At 42.7% G+C, this 17,524-nt stretch overlaps 1 protein-coding gene across 1 annotated transcript in view; it reads left to right on the top strand.

The window, feature by feature from the left end:
- Positions 1-5,950: 5,950 nt before the first annotated feature.
- Positions 5,951-17,524, top strand: part of FLT3 (fms related receptor tyrosine kinase 3) — a 41,354-nt gene continuing 29,780 nt past the window's right edge. Inside the window, exon 1 of the mRNA XM_059838800.1 lies at positions 5,951-6,067. Coding sequence (XP_059694783.1) covers positions 6,013-6,067 — 55 coding nt within the window. The 5' untranslated portion in view covers positions 5,951-6,012. The remainder of the gene's footprint in view (positions 6,068-17,524) is intronic.

Raw genomic sequence — 17,524 nt, 5'->3', positions numbered from 1 at the left:
TCTGAAGAGAAGAGAGAGTCTGGGAGTGCATTGTTTTCTCTCCCTTTGTCCTGCTGGTTGGTGCCCAGGGAAAATGCCAGCACAAGGTGGAGGTCTCAGGCAGTGGGGACTTTAAGAGTGCATGGGTTCATAGAGGGGAATGGGAGGTAGAAGGTGTTTTTTTGAAGTAATGCCAGGTGTGAGGGGGAGACAGGAACCCAATATCATTCTCTGCTTAAGCTTTACTATCAATAGTCTATTTATCAATAGTCTGTTTATCACCTCTTATTCCAGGAATGATGTCCCTTGGAAAAATCCCTTCCTTCCCCAGAGGTCAAACTGGGTAGAAAAGTTGTATGTACATCTGAGGTGGTTTAAAAGGGAGCCACAAAAATGTAAGTAAGGGAGAAGAAAAATCTCAGCTTTCACCCAGAGTTTTCCCAAGACTGTGGGCCTTTTGTCTGGAGCTTTAGTATTGTGGATTTAATGGTATCAAATTATCTTACAAGAGATTTGATGATACACGTAGGGTAATGCCTTTTCTGGGTAAACTGGTTGAACATGAAGTTTATTCTTCCAAGCAAAGACTTGAGATGCATAGCCACTCCCATTGCTGAAGTGTATTCTAACCTGTGTTTTCAGCCTTGTGAATCTGCTTTTCCCACAGCTCTTTTGCTGATCTCTGCATATGTCTAATATTACATGTACACGGTGAGGTTAGGAACAAGGACACAAACGGGCTTGTGTACGCACAACCCACATTTATTCTGTCTGCACGCTGTAGCTCAGGTTCAAAACGTTCCCACTGGATGTGGGAAGAGCTGAGATAGTGGGCTGGGCAGTAGTGCATGATCCTGCCAGCCTGAGTGCCCACCTAGCAATGAGGTGTGCAGTATGGTGCCAAAAATGTTTGGCTTCTCCCCCACCAAAGTCAGCCTAAGTACTGTACCTCAGCCACTGAACAGCAAACCAACTTGGAAATGTCCCCCACCTTTTTTACATTGTCTTGTCCAGTAGAGCAGAACCAACAATGGGAAGAAGCTCAAGGTGGCATGAGCCTCTTTTTGTGACTCTGGCAAGCTTTCACCTCTCCTGTCCCTTCATTTCTGTTCACTATATACAAGGACGTGGCCTGAAGACTGACCAGCAGGAAGTGCTGGGAGCCTGACATCTTCTCATTAATTATGTCTTCTCCTCCAGATTCTGAATTTTATTGCCTGTTCCTGCTGGTCAGCCAGAGTGCTGAGGAGGCCCACAGAACATTCTCTGTCTGCTTCAGCTTGCTCCCCTGCTTCATGTAGTGCATGGAGATGTACTATGCATTCCTGCAAAGGAGTGATTGATGATATTTTTTTCACAAAACTAGGTCCCCTGATCATTGCAGCTGGCACCTCTGTGGAGAGTATTGCTGTACTTTGCATGAAATTCAGGAAGCAAGAGGAAGGAGAAAGAGCTGGATACCCCTGGGTCTTGTCCCACTTTGTAGTTAAGTGATAACTGTGGTGTGCTTTTCGACCCAGAAAGGGGAAAATACTGCTGTATGCACGCCTGCAGCCATGGCCAAGTGACAGAGTTTGTATGAGCAGTGCCAGAAAGGCAGAACAAAACATTCTGAGATGAAAAATCAGGGAAGAGGGGGAATCCTTGGAAAGGAAACATCTGCCAAGAGCTCTTTTTTTCCAGCCAAATCAGCTTGCAAGTGCCAAGCAGCTCCCTGCTAACATTTGAACCACACTGGAAAAAGCCATGTTTTCTATTGAGAGTGACAGTTTCTCTTTGTGTCAACCCAGAATTAACATGTTTATTAAATCATGTGTAAACAGATCCCTAAGTGCAGGCTGGCATCAGATAATGCAAATGAATACTAATACTTTTTAAGGGAAAGACTTACTGTAGCTGACTTTTCTTAAGGTATAGGCAAGACAAGTTGTGTAGGTAGGAATCTTGTTTAACCAACCAAGTAGTTGGAAAATAATGTGTGAACACTGGGTTTTTTCCAACAGTACCAGCTGAGTCTATTAGAAGATACTATCTCTACTTATAAAACTGGCCCTAGTATTACTGAAACAGATCAAAGGAAATACTTCTAAACAAAGTTTTTACATAATCTGAATTTAACTTTTGAAGACCACTGTTATAGTGTATAATTAAGGAAAAAAACAGATGTGATCAGGGTCCACAGTAATATTAGATGAGAATTTAATGTTTATTAATTTCTCATAATTGCTAATAATTCATATTTTTTTCAAATAAAGCCTGATACTTCAGGCTATATACCAGCTACTGTCTGAAGTCAAAGGGAGATTGCCGCTCTTGAGCAGATTATCCCACAAAATTAGGGAGTTTTTATCTGCATTTGAAATATTTGAGAATTACTAATATGGCAGTCAGGATATTGGATTGCATGCACTGACCTGCTGTGGCAATACCCATGGGTCCCTAACTGGGCAATTGTCTTTACTAACTATCTGGAAGAAACCAGGTGTTGCTCCCAACCAGACTCCTATTCATGTGTAAAAAAAAAAAATCAACTCAGTGAAGTTTTGAATTCAAATCAAGTCACAAATCAGCAGTTGACCCTGAAGTGCTCTTCCTATCACCTACATTAATAATGTATGCTAACACTTATATTAATAATGTATGGGGGGGGGAGGTCTTAGCCCGAAGCTAGAATTAAAATTAGTAGGAGCACTAAAATATAAGTCTAGTTTCACTGTGCTGGTATGGCTTAGCTAGAGAATGCTCCCACTGGCACAGGCTTTATCTATCTGTTGCAGTGAAGGCCAACCAGGATGTGACATAAGATGGATAAAATACTTGATAACAGAAACCATTTTCTCATGGTGGAAAAAAGCCCTGCTCACTCAAAGAATGCTTTACTGTCATAAACACGTGTTTGATACATTCATTGGACCCTTTCAGGCCCCAGTCCAGCATCTTTAGGAATAAGTTAATATGGCAGAATTTATAAATATACTTTGGCTTAGTCCGGTAGATGTGAACTGTCCTAGCTGGTTCTTTCACAGAAGCTTTTACACTGACATATACATTAAAGGCTTTTGATACCAGATCAGCTAAATCACCAGCAACAGATTTTCATTATTAAATTGTAGTTTCCCCTTGTCAGAATCACAAAAAAGCAAAATGTCTTCAATGGAATCCTAGCAGTTACCACTGCTGAGTGCATCAGGTGGAAGAGAAAACAAAGCACTTGGGTCACTTGCCAATTTCAAATCAGAGGACAAGGATCCACTTGCCCAGTAGATATGTAAGTGTTTAGACAGGTCTTTGCCAGGCTACCCTACCAACAGTGAGCACTCAGTGGCTGGGATAGATGTCTGTTCTTTTCAGAGCAGAAGTACAAACTGTCTACCCCTGTTTTCTGAGGGCAAAACGTGTATATATGTGTAGGGTTGAAAGGGGTACAGGAAAGTATAGAAAACACATAATTGGTAAAGATGTTGAACTGATTTGTCCCAAAACCGATCCCTCAGGAACACCACTTGTCACTGCTCTCCTCTTGAATGTGAAGCCACTGCCCACAATTCCTTGAGTGTAACCATCCAGCCAATTCCTTGTCCACTGATTGGTGCCTCTCTGTCAAATTCATGTCTGTCCAGTTTAGACACAAAGTTTCACGCAGGACAGTGGCAAATTCTTTGCACAAGTCCAGGTAAATGATGTCAGTCGCTTTTCCCTCACACACCAAAACTGTAACCCCGTCATAGAAGGCCACCAGATTTGTCAGGTGCCATTTGCCCTTAGTGAAGTCATGTTTGCTGTCACCAGACACCTCCTTATTTTCCATGTACCTTCTAATAGTTTCTAGGGGAATCTGCTCCATGATCTTGACAGACGCCGAGGCTAACTACACTGGTCTGTAGTTCCTTCGTTGTTTTTTTTTTTTTTCCCTAAAAATGATAAGGGATTGGGGTATCTGGTAAGGGGTTGGGAGTGAAATGGCTGGGACTGTTTAGCCTATAGAAGAGAACGCTTGGGGGGAGCCTTATGAATGTGTATAAATATCTGATGGGGGAGCCAGACTCATTTCAGTGACAGGACCAGATGCAATGTGCACAAATTGTGACAGGGGAATTTCACTCTAATATCAGGAAACATTTTTATACTGTGAGGTGTTTAAGTGCTGAATAGATTGCCAGGAAAAGTTGTGGACTCTCCATCCCTATTGGTATTTAAAATTGTACCGGATGTGCTCTGGGGCAGGCTGTACTAGCTGTTCATATTTTGAGTATAGCACTGGACTAGGCAATCTTCAGAGGTGTCTAAAACCTCATTCATGCTGAGGGACTATGTACCAGTGAGGGCTGTGGAAAAATAAGGGGCAACCTGCAAGCCAAGAAGGCTTGTTTCCAGCCTGGTATTTTCCTCTTTGCATCAATTTCTTTAATGCCTGTGGAATTCTGTTTCCTTTTCTCATTTTTGCATCCTTGCAAATATGTACCTCCCTAATTTCCATATCATTTCAGCTCCTGCAAAACACACTACTTGTGTTGAGCACAACAGTACAATGCTGTTGACTCAGTCAGTGTGTCTAAGGCAGTCTTGTGAGAGATCATGCATTCATATCCATGAACAATGCTGGCCTCTGTGCCCCATTGCCCCTGCAGTTACCTTCAGGTTGTTTTATTGTATCTTCTTTTAGCTGTGGTATGTCTGTCTAGTTCTGATTCATCTACATTTTTATTTTGACTTCCCTAATGCAGAAGGTATTTTATTACTGATGCCAGGCAGGTGTCAATAACAAACCTAAATATAATCTCTGAGATGTTTCTGAGAACACTTTACCAACACTGAGTTTATTTGCTTAGGGATTCTTTTTATCCAGGTTCTGAACAATTGCAGAATAAATGCTTAGCCCTTGGCAAGTAAAAATAACAACTGAATGAACAAAAAAATAACTTTATATATAAAATACAACAGCTGAGCAAATGATAAAAATCCCCTGGTCTGTCCTGGGGGATCATAGGGGAGATGCTTGAGCTTAATCCTAAGAAGTGGATACGGTTTCTGCCCGGTGACTGAGTGATGCATAGCTGTGCAAGGCAGGGAGATCTGTCTGCCCCTCTGCAGTGTCCTGTTCTTGTATAAATCAGTGAGACTTGCTGGCATCAGCAAGTTCAGGTACACCAGGGCCAGTTCCACCTCTTGCACACCAACAATCTGGAGCTGATGAGGAGGCAGCTCCTGAAGCACTATGCTCCAAGGAAGGTGGCAAGCAGGGACAGGCTGAGGGCAGAGGGATTCTGCCTCTACAGGTTTGCGTCTGAGCCTGGAGGCCTTTGTTTTTATCCCCTAGACAAGTAATCTGTGTAACAGCTTCAGAACAGCTGTGGCTGACTTTGAACCTTCCTGCAAACAGTGCTAGTTCCCTGTTCCCCCTGGTATGAGCACAGCCCCATGCCACAAGCCCACTCCCTGCCCGGGTGGCAGCCCCCAGGATCTCAGAGGTGACCACAGCAGGTCCTCTGTCACCAGCAGAGCAAGTGCTTACCAAGCATGGGAACCTCCCTTGGCCCGCCACGACAGATGTGGCAGGGTATTCCCGTGGCATTGCACAAACTTCGTTTGGATTTTTTTTTTTTTTGAGCTCTTTAGCTTTGGCAAAACACTTGCTCTTCCCCTCATCAGGACTTGTAGAAATTCTGCTTACTGCCAGCATGTGAAAGCAGAAATTGTAACTGCTTCACAAAAAAGAGTTGAAGTAAGACAACACAAATTAACAGGAGAATATATGTCTTAGTAAGTGTGAGTAAAGGACTCGAGACTGAGCAGCTGAAGTGGAGGCAGCTGCTCGGCTTGGTGGAGGCATCCTCTGACAGAAGGAAGATGGTCCCCAACCCCCAGAGAGGCCCCTCTTCTCCACATCCCACAGCATTTCCTTGTGGCTCAGGTCTCGAGCCCTCTCTTTTGAAGAAGTGGTTTCACTGTGGGCAGTGACATGCACCCTTAAGGCAACCACCTGCAGGCTCAGTTTCACTTGTGGGGCCAGGGCACTGCAGGGCACCACCAGCCATGACAGCGAGTTGGCCCCAGGGCTGCTCCGCTGGAACTCCATTTCAGCTCGCAGGTGAGGTCTTCTCATCACTCTCCTCAGGCCCTTTCATCTCCATTTCCCACTCTCACTGCATCCCTTCACATCTTTCTTTCCCCTTTTATTTATTTTTCTCTTGAATCTTGTATTTTCTGTCTCATCTTTCTTCTCTCATCTGGAGATGCTCTTCTTCCTCTCATCACCCTAATCTCTCCCTGCCCAGCCTGGCTTTTGCTCTTACTGCATCTGACACATTTTATGCTCAAGGCAAAAAGTATTTAAATTATTGGGGTTTTTGTTCTCTTTCTTCTGATGTAGATGTATTTCCTGCTGTTAATGCTAGCTTGACCTGAACACTTTAAATAATATACCTGCAATTTCCCACATAAATAATCTGTAAATCAGATACCTTAGCAGAGCAAAATATAATGATGCATCATTGTCTTATCAGTTTTTTTTGTTGTTGTTTAATGATCTAAATAGAAGAAAGCATGATATTAATATATAGAAAGTACCTTTGTTTACTGTTAGAGTGAGAAGTTTTGGAATTTAAAACTTGTTTTCCACTATGGAAAATCAGCCCAGCAATTAACTGTTAAGAAAAAAGGAAATAGCATTTGTTTCCACCTCAAATGCCTGAAACTGTTTTTCTCTAAAATTAATGGCTTGTTCCCATCAAAAATGATCTTGCTGATTCAAAATCCAGGACTGAGTTCATGTTTTTCTCCTGATTTATATACTTCTGGTACATACCTTGGAAATTTTTTTAACAACCTGTGGTCCATTTTTAGCTCCATATACAGAGATAATAGTATTTACTTCAAAGAGCAATTGTTAGATATTATTCATTCATGGTTGAAAGTCTACGTGATCTATTTGAAGAGAAGGTGGAGTAAAAATGAAAATGAATAATTTATGATCTCATGCTTTGCATGACTGCTGATACTACTAAGCAAACCCTATCAAAGAGGGATTTCTGTGTTTTCTTCTTGACTGGGCTTTGCTACTTTTACAGGCTGCCTAACAAAATAAATAAAAATTACTGGCATCTGGGATGTGATGGTGCCCAAAGGGCCCTGTCAGCATGGCTAAGAGACAGTTCTGCAGAGAGAGCAAAAGGTGTGAGAGCCCCAAGGTATTATTATCCTCTAGGAGGACTGGTGTTCTTTCTGCTGAGATAATATTTAGTCAAGGTAAGGTGTATAGGGAGGCAGTGTTTCTTCTCCTAAGGTTGGCTATTATAGGGAAAAAAATGCAAATGCCTTTGGACATACAAAACCGTTAGGATCTGAAGCATCAGAGACAGACTTGACACAAAATCCTGAGAACTGCTAGTTCCACACGTGTCTCTAACAGATCACTCTTAAAAACAATTTTGATGTAAATAGCCTGAAGCATTTAATGAATTATATACACTTTCTTAAAAATGCCTGTGCTCCCTTTAAGAATCTGTGTCAGGAGATAAGACTGAGTAATAAATTGTGCAGACAACAGATGGTATCCGTATGATGAACCAGTGTCATCAGAAATGGCAACACTTAACCAGCAAAGGAAAGCTAAAGAATAATAACACCTGTAGGGAAATCTCCACAATATCTTTAGACTGAAGGAAGCAGGTCAGTCTTAAAATTACAGGCTCAGAACTGCAAAAGTTTCAAGAAAGAACAAGCATCTTGCCTGTGTTACTTGCTGCAAATAAATGCTCCCCAGCAGCAAGAAATTTAATCCCAAGAACTTCAGAAAACAATATACACAATACAATATATATGTAAATAGAGCTATATACATTAAAAGCACTATTCCAGTTTCTCATCTTACATTCTTCTGGTCATCCTAAACAAGAGTTTGTGGCTAAAGGGAATGTTATCTAGCTTACAATTAGCCTTGCATTAGTGGATGAGGTAGGAGCATAGATGAGGCCTGAGAACACAGGCAGTAGTAGTTTCAGGTTTTACAAACTGGAGAATTTTGTAAAAGGAAACTTTCAGTGACCTTTCTCATCAGAGGAAGTTTTCCACTGACAACCACTCCTGCTCCCTTTTTTTTAATTGCACCCTTTTCTTACTGAGAGATGTTCATGAAACACAGTTTCAGGGCACCTGAAAGAAATGAAGATGTGAGAAGCTGCCTAAGATCTCCCTGTAACTGGCAAATGAGAGGAAATTGTAGATGAGCAAGGACTGCAAACTCAGATCCCAACAAGGTTCAGATTAGACTATGGTGTGTCTGACTGCACAAAAATTATAGGGCAGTACTGTTGAAAATTCCCTCACAGAACATACAGGTGTCCAATAAATTCCTATGGCAGAGATCCTGGAAAATATGAGATGGGCCAGCATGTTTCTTTTGGAGGAGAACCCAGAAATGTGTGGGACCCAGCCACCTGCAGGATCTGTTCAACTCCCAGCGATACACTGATTTCTCTCCAACAAAACAGCTGACAAACATTCCAGAGCAAGTTCAGGCACTGAGCCCTGCCACTGGAAGGGAGGTGAAATCAATGAGCACCCCAGGGGGAATCAAGTTTGATCTTGTCTCTTTCCCAAAACATGCAAAAACTTGGGTGCAAGCTGGTTGTGAATGTTGGATAAGGCCAGTACATTGTCTCCTTACTCAGGGAAATTGTTTGGCCCAGCAGACCATGGTCATCCATCAACATATATTTCATGGATCAGAAGATAAGGTATCACTTCTGAAGATTCCTGAAGGTGAAAGGACTGTGCAGGAAAACAGTTGTTTTCCAAGAGAAGTAAATGCAACTTAAAAGTTTGGGTGTTTTTTTTCTTTTGAGGTTTGGAGCCATTTGCTTTTCCCCTTCTTTTCTCCAGAAAATTCCTCTGGTTACCTATATTCCAAGGTACTGGGAAGGAGAAAGATGCCCAGAGTGCAGCCCAACTTCCAGGGCTGCCCTGTTATCTCTACCCAGCATTGGGTGGGTGCTGCTGCTGTAGCTGCTTAGCAGAGGCAGGTTTCTCAGCAGAGCAGAGCTGTGGGCTTCCTGTCCTGCTGCAGGAGCCCCTCCTGTAATGACCCCCAAAATAATATAGTGTGGAGCACCTCTTGTTCACAGACTTCTGAAAATGTATCTCTCAAAATACCTGAAACTTCATGAAACTCACATTTCAGCTGAGTAGCTGGTTTAGCTGGGTTGATTTAGATTTTCTGAATGTCTTCCTTTAAAACTGCAGGAAAAAAAATTAGCAGGGCAAACAGACCGACAAGCTAGCTTATTGCCTGAATATTTAGCTCTGTTACTGTTGTAAAAGACTCCTTTGGCTGTAGATAAGATTTCTAATGTGTCAGATACAAGGGCTAGTTTGAAAAGTGATTTATTGTTACAACATGCTCTATAAGGAATATGTTGGATTTTACATTTGTACAACTGCTTTGGAATTGAAATTATTTTTAACCCTAACCTCCTAATGACACAAATAAGAACAACTAGTATATATTTTGTTAATTTTTACCATATTTAGTTCCAAATAGCAACTGTAATTTTTTTTCAAATATCTCATATTTATTTTTGTCTTTTCTTATTTTGCAGAAAATTGTTCTCTCCCACTCTCCCTCTTTCTGTCCATTATTCTTCCATACACATCTGAGACCTTCTGTGTTCTCTCCTCATTCCCTCTTCCAGGAAAGTAAGGACAATATCATCTAGTCAGTTATAGAAACCTATTTTCATTTAAAAGGGAAGTTTTACCATACTAGGATGACAAGGAGTATCAGTTCTTTATCTGCCATCTTCTGTTTTCATTTTTGTTCCAGGCAGATCTTTTTCTCCTTCTTGAATTTGTGTGAGGATTCTTCTACCTTTACCCTTAGATACTGAAGTTAAAGTTGCCTTTGCTTGCAAGAAGTTAATAATTCCACTAATGTCAGTAGAAGTGCTACAGTGTGTTGGGTAATGAGACTGGAGTACTTGAACACAGAGCAGTTAAAAAAAAAAAGAAAAAGAAAAGAGTTAAAGCAAACTTACTTATGTCATTAGATGAGATGGATCTGTTTACCTTACTTCAGGGTTGTCTATCCAGCTTCTTAATAGCATAAACATGCCATTCCCATGAGCAAACATCCTCTAGAGAACAGTCAAGGATAAGGACAGCCCAATGCCACTTTCTGATTTGTGGCAGGCCTCTGTGGTGGCATCACACCAGTTCTTCTTTGCCCACAAAGTTGTGCAGCTGTTCACACAATCACAGCAGGATTGAGGAAGGGACCTCTGGAGGTCATTTGGTCCAACCCCACTGTTCTAGCTGGGGCACCTAAAGCCAGCTGCTTAGGATCCTGTCCAGGCAGCATTTCAATACCTTTGAGGGTAGAGACCACCACCTCTCTGGGCAATGTGTCCACACTTGGCCACCCATATGGTGGAAAATCTGTGCTCATTGCCTCTGTGTCACTGGGCACAACCAAGAAGAGCCTGGCTCCGTCCTCTTTGCACACTCCCTTCAGGTGTTTGTACCTCTGAGCTTTCTCTTCCCTGTGCTGAACAGTCCCAGTTGCCTCAGCCTTTCCTCACAGGAGAGATATTCCTATCCCATAATCATCTTTGTGGCGCTCCACTGCACTTTCTCCAGTATGCCCATGTCTCTCATTCACTAAGGAACCCACAGCTTGGTACAGGACTCCAGGTGTGTCCTTGACAGTGCTGAGTAGAGGCAAAGGAGCTCTGTCTGCTGGCAAAAACCCTCCTCTTGTTCAGCATACTTAGTGGGGTGGAAAGGTGATGTGGGAGCCAAGAAGAAGATCCCTTGAGAGGACGGAAGATGTGGACAAGAAGCAGAAGAAGAACCAGCCACAGTATAGGCTCTTCCTCAGAGAGGTTGCCATGGTAGCTGAGGTTCACTGTATTTTCAGCCACTTTTCAGCCACTTCCTAAAAAGGGTGTCCTCAGCAGTCCCAGTTATTCTTTGCAAACTGGATCACAATTGGCTGGAATCCCCCAAAATGTGGCTAAAGCAGCAGGGATTTCAGTGAGGTTCCTGTGAGCACCAGCCTGAGCAGTCAAACTAGGTTGTTACTCTTCCTGACTTAATGAATGCTGAAATCACTATTTTTATCACAAGGCATGGTTTGGATATCAGTCTGCAATAAAGTTAATGGCAAAATTAATCAATAACACTGGCTATGTAATAGTATCATAAGAAAAATACTCCTGCACTTCCTCTCATTGTTAGCTTATTTTTGCTACATAAGGCGCTGAATCTGACATGCCTATAAGTAATCAGTAAAAACAGGAGTATCTGCTGACTCACAGCTGCCTGTTCTTTGGGGTGAGTTTTTGTCTGGTTTTCCAACAGAGGAGTGTAAAATATATGCCCCATGTGATACCTTATTTGAAAGCTTCAGCCATCAAAATTATTCTTTGATAAAATCTCTATGTAATTTACAAGTTGTCTGCAATGAGCCATAGGCTGGGCTGCTGACTGTCCTCCTCTAAGAAGACAGGTACTAGCACTGAAAAGCATAATTTTATCCAAAAGATGAAGCTTGCTGAAATCTGTACCAAAATTTCTTAGGACATAACAAGACAGAGGAAAAATTAAAAATAGTGACCAAGTTATTAGGTATTTCTTAAAGAAAAACCATGAAAGAGCAAATTTCTTGCAGCTGTTTTCATCTGGGACCTGAAAATAGAAGGTTGATGAAAAGATGAGGAAAATTTAAAATACAGACTTTTAAACAGAATGGACAGAGTTTTCCCTGTTGCTTGTGTCAGGCTCGGTTGAAGTAGGTGGGTCTTGGCAGTAGTTTTCTGAGGCAGATTGAGGAAACTTCTCTGTTTCTCATATGTTGAAGAAGATCTTTCAGAGTAAGGCATAGATTAAATTTGGGAGAACTAGGGAAGCAAACTTCTTAGGAGAGGCAGTGCGGTTTCACTACAGAAACTGACATAAAATGGATGTTATCTGCCAGCAAAACCCTTTGCTGAGCCTTGCACTGGATGCATAGAAATGGTTTAGTCGCTGTGACAAGTTCTAGTTTAATATATCTTCTGAAGAAACAATTTTGAGGCCACTTTAATAAACAGGGCCACAACCTACATGAAGGTGTTCTTCTGAGAAAGATTTTATTATATGAGTTGTTCTTATAAAAAGAAAACCCACATTTTTTTTTCTTTTTTTTCTTTTTCAAAATTAGAGAATCATAGAATCACTTAGTTGGAAAAGACCTATAAAATTATCAAGTCCAAGCATTAATCCGGCACTGCCAAGTTCACTACTAAATCATGTCCCGAAGTTCTACATTTGTAGGTCTTTTAAATATCTCCAAAGATAGTGACTCAACCACTTCCCTGGGCAGCCTGCTCCAACACATGAGCAACCTTTCTTGAAGAATTGTTCCTGATATCCAATCTAAACTTCCCGTGATGTAATTTGAGTCCATTTCCTCTCATCCTGTGATTTTCTGCCTAGGAGAAGAGCCTGGTTCCCAGCTCACCACACTTTCTTTAAGGTAGTTGTAGAGAGCAATAATGTCCCCCATTAGCCTTCTTTCCTCCAGGCTGAATTCCCTCAGCTGCTCCTCATCAGATTTGTGTTCTGGACTCTTCCCTAACTTTCTGAAGTATTTTTAAGCTTTCTGTCTTTCAATTAAAAAAAAAAAGAAAATGTTTGCTGGCGATTCCATGGGGAAAAAAAAAAAAAAGATAATGAAGTCAGTCATCAGCAATTTAACTAATGCATTAAAGAATTTAGAAGGCACTTCTGTGTCACGTTAAGAGTATAAAAAAGCATGGTATCTCCTCTGCAATCACCCAGGAGGCAGAACGGGGCGAGTTAGGTGCGGGCGCCGCGCCTGTATCCCGCCGGCATTCCCGCTGGAGCGCCGGGATGCGCGGGACGGCCGCGCGGGGCCGCAGCGCCCCCTGCCGCCCGCCGTGCCCGCCGTCCCGCACGGACACCGTCCCGCACGGACAAACAGCGGGGCTGCCAGCGGCTGCGCGGGGGGCGGAGGTTGGAGAGGAGCCGGGAGGGCGGGGGAGGTGGTGGTGGCAGATGCGGGTGGAAAAATAATCCGCGCGAAGGGCTGCAGGCCAGGGCAAACCGGACTGGCAGGCGACGGTAACATACCAGGATGTTGTATAGTGTCAGTGTTGGACCCCATTTTTCGTTTTTGACTCGGTATACAGACCCAAATTGATCTCCTTTTGAAGCTACGTGCCCTCCCCTGCTCCGTTTTTCTCTCTGCTGTCTTGCTCAGTGGTTCAAGTCTAGAGATTCTTGTTCCCTCCCTCTAAACCCTCCACATGGAGCCATCACACTCTATGGGCTTCTTTCCACCTCAAGTCTCAATCATGCTTGAACATGACCATGGATGATTAAATAAATTCATGTGACATGTATCGTAACTAACTGGTAAGACCAGATAAATGACTGCTCCTGACCCAGACATACCCCAGGCAGTGTTCCAACAGCTGGTCACAATTAACATGAGCTGCAGCAGAGGCACCTTGTCACCCACCTTGCTTGTTAAACCCTTCTAACATGGTTATTATTCCAAAACACAGAGCAACACGTCTGGCTCTACCATCATACAAGAATGAACTCACAAGGTGCATATTTTTCTGAGCTGGGAGTTATTTAAGATGAAAAGGTGAAGATGCTGAGGAAGGAAGCTATGCAAAAAGATGAGGAAGGACAAAAGTTATGTTTGTTGGGAGAAAAATGAGATATGGTTAAGAGGTAGGAACTAGTTTAAGATCAGTTCTTTTTACCTGTCCTGCCTCCCTCTGATTTTTAGCATATTTTTATTGAGTACAATTCTCACTTCAGGATCCACTACTCTGGGGGTGATTTGAGAAAAAGACTACCACATGCAAAAGTGGGGGTTTTAAAGAGTTAATGAATGAATAATAAGCTCATCCATGAGCTTAATAATGAACTTAATGCCATTACTTTGAAGACTTTTTCTGACAAATCATGACAGACATAACTGTTTTCCTGGAAGAAAAGGTCTATCTACCTCTCCTGATCACAAAGAAAATTTTGGAAAGTTAGTCCAGAGAGTCACACCCAGAGGACACAGTCAGAAACCAAATAAGACCCAAATCATAGTTTGCTTTATGTAAATCTTCTGAGCTGTAAAGCAGAGTGGAAAATTGTTCTATGTCTAGGAAAGGCCTGACCTCTATGTAGAATGTTAAGCTACATTACCCTGAGCTGAATAAAAATACAAGACGCATCCCTTGGTATGAAAGAAAGGTTTTCATCTTTCACAGTTCTCCAGTTTCCAAACTATTGTCTTTCTAGTTAGCTTAGACTTTCAGCATATTTTGGAGTGGTTTTCCGAGTCTTCCAAAGGCTACTTTTGTCGCCTCCCATTTGAAAATAAAATTTCGGAAGCAGTTGCATTCATCTGATAGCTGAACTAGCTTAAACAGAGCCTCTTGGTTTGGTATTTCTCCAGTAGATTCAGGCCTTTCTTGTCAGCACCATAACATGTAAGCTCCCTTTTTGCCTTTTACAGGCATTTCCCCAAGTATGTGCCAACGCATCTTGATGAAATCTGGGCTCTGTCTATGGCAGCTAGATGTTTGTCTGACTGCAGTGAGAACAAGATTTCTCCTAGTGCCTTTATTTTTGTATAACCTATAAAAAGATAATGAAGATGGAAAGCAGGCATAAACAAACATTGTTCAGAGGCAGCAATTTATTTCCATTTCAGCTTCACTCTAGTTCAGCAATAGACAATGTGATTATGCATGCTACATATTTGATATTCTTTACCCAGTGCTTTCAGTCTCCGCAGTTCTTAATTTGGGTTTTCAGGAGGGTGACTGATGTGCAGACCATAACAGCAGCCCTTGAAGAGGCCACATCGAAGCTGAAAGATCAAGATGGCAAATCAGAACATTACCATTTTCCTAGTGTTTCTTTTCTTGATTTTACTTTTTCTGAAAGGCTCATTCATACTCTGAAAATACTTTTCTATTCTGTCCTACACAAGTCTTCAAGACCTTCAAGACCACAAATTTAGGCCACTCAATATCGTGTAAATACTTCTTACCATCATGTTTTTCATTTGCTTCTCACTGTAAAGCATCTGGAATCATGTCAGGTTCAAAACATCCTTCCTTACCCTAAAATCCTTCACAGGAATAAAGGTACACCACAGAAGTGGTAAGCTGTTGCAGTTTACATGAAAAGGAGTCACATTTTTACTTACACATGAGGGTGTCAGGGTGCTCACTGCTTCCAGCATGGTCCCTTGTACTGTCCTTTGCAAATGCAGTTCCAGCTCATCAGACACTTCGTTTGCATGTCTCACTCACAGTCTGGTTGTTACAGCTGTCTAACTTTTGGCTGCAAATCTGCTCCCTGTTGGTGTTTAAATACACCCTTCCCTTTTCTGCTGTGGCCTTAGGACTCCATCTGACAAGGCAGCATGGGCAAAATAGAGTAATTCCACATTGAGATACATTGGCTTGGCTTGTGCAATCAGAAGTTTAAATTATTCACAAATCAGAAACATAAAGGAAGGGAATACTCAGCAAGCCAAATGAGTTGAGCTTTCAAGGTCACATTTTCAGGTGGTTTCTGCATGGTGTGTTTTAGAAATCAGAGGACATAGGTGGGTTTCCATCAGCTAAATCCCTGGCCGTGAGCAAGGTGAATGGTCTCTGCTTTGAAAAGGGTAAAAGAATCAGCCAACAAACCAACAGAAGTGGAGAATGCTGAGCAGAGAAGGACTTGGTGAAGGTTAGGGAGGGAGCTAGAAACCTGAGTTGCACTGATGGAAGGAATTCAGCATGTTTGGTGTGGATACCTAATGCATACCTGCCTTTCAGCTGCCCGCTGGCACTCCGTCTGAAGAAGTGCCATTATTATTTTTATGGCCAAAGGATGGAGATACATGTCTCCACAAAGAAATCACGTTCTTCTTTCTTAGGGATAACACGCAGGGTTTTACTCAGACATCTGCAAAAGTAGCCCATTGCCTGTGCATGCTGCGGAAAGGTGGTGACCAAATTGAAGTGTATGTTGGATGCCTGAATGAGAAATGCTCAGCCTTAATACACTTTGGCAAGGAGAAGAGGTTGTCAAAGTATTGCCAGCTCAGAGCTCAGACAGTTCCAGAAGATATGGCAAGGAGGAGATGACAACAACTCTAACTCATTTCTTCCTACTTCCAGTTTTGCTCCTTCATTGCCTGCAGAAAGAGACTCATCATATTCATCCTTCAAGTACTTTGTGATATATTTACCTTCTTTCCTTCTTTCAACTTTGCACCTAGCTTTTTGTGCAACCATCTCAGGAACTGAGGGGGAAAAAAAAAGAAAACAAAGCAAAACACCAAGGCCTGAGGGCAGAAATATTTCAGGTTGCCAGGAGAAAGATGTTATTTTATGATTCACTGCTTGTTTGTACTGTTGATGGCTGGCTTTAGGGAATTAATGGAAATCAGACACATTTCACTGAGCCAGCTGTACAGTCTTCCTTCTGTTTGGTGTAGTGGTGGGTACATGGTTACTGTAGCTCCTTTGAAGCTGAAATGTGACCTTTCAAGGTGCAGTCCTGCAGAAAGGCTTATAGGAAGCATTCTGCAGAGATGGTGCCTTTGAGACATCAGAAGCTTTCCCACACTGCTCTTTATGCATAAGGATAAGGGACTTCTGCTACTTGGGGCATCCACAATTCCTCTGGGCAGCCGCATTCAGTGCCTCAACACCTTCCTAATGAGGAATTTCTTGCTAATATTTAATCTAAACCTGCCCTCTTTCAGTTGAAACATTCCCCCTTGCCCTTGTAAAACATGCCCCTCCAGCTCTCTTCTATCGCCCTTCAGGTGCCTGCAAGGTGCTGAAAGGCAGCCTTCTCTTCTCCAGGCTAAACAGCCCCAAATCTCTCAACCTGTCTCCATAGGAGATAATCTTTGATAATCCTCTGATAACCTTTGTGGCCCTCCTCTGGACATGCTCCAATGACTCCATGTCCTTCTGTAGCCCAGAGCTGAACACAGCACTGCGGGTGGGGTCTCACAAGAGCAGAGCAGAGGGGCAGAATCCCCTCCCTTGACCTGCTGCCCACGCTGCTTTTGATGCACCCCATGATGAAGCTGGCTCTCTGTGCTGCAAGGGTACACTGCCAGCTCATGTTGAGCTCCTCATCCACCAACATTCCCGAGTCCTTCTGCCCAGGGCTGCTCTCAATCAATGTTCAACTCAGCTTGTGTTTGTGCTTGGGATTGCCCTGACCCGGCTGCAGCACCCTGCACTTGGCCTTATTGAACATCATGAGGTTCCCACAGGCTCACCCCTCAAGCCAACCCAGGTCCCTCTGGATGGAATCCCTTCTCTCCAGTGTGTTGCCTGCAGCACACAGCTTGGTGTCATCAGCAAACTTGTTCAGGGTGCACTTGATCCCACTTATGTCATTGATAAAGATGTTAAAACATATTGGTCCCAGTTCTGACCCCTCAGGCATACTCATCACTGCTCTCTGCTTGGACATCAAGCCTTTGACCATACATCCATTGACCAACCAGATT

Source organism: Haemorhous mexicanus, chromosome 2 (genome assembly GCF_027477595.1).
Source record: "Haemorhous mexicanus isolate bHaeMex1 chromosome 2, bHaeMex1.pri, whole genome shotgun sequence".
Lineage (NCBI taxonomy): Eukaryota > Metazoa > Chordata > Aves > Passeriformes > Fringillidae > Haemorhous > Haemorhous mexicanus.
Note: the sequence above shows the minus strand (reverse complement) of the source record. Positions and strands in the feature narration are given on the sequence as shown.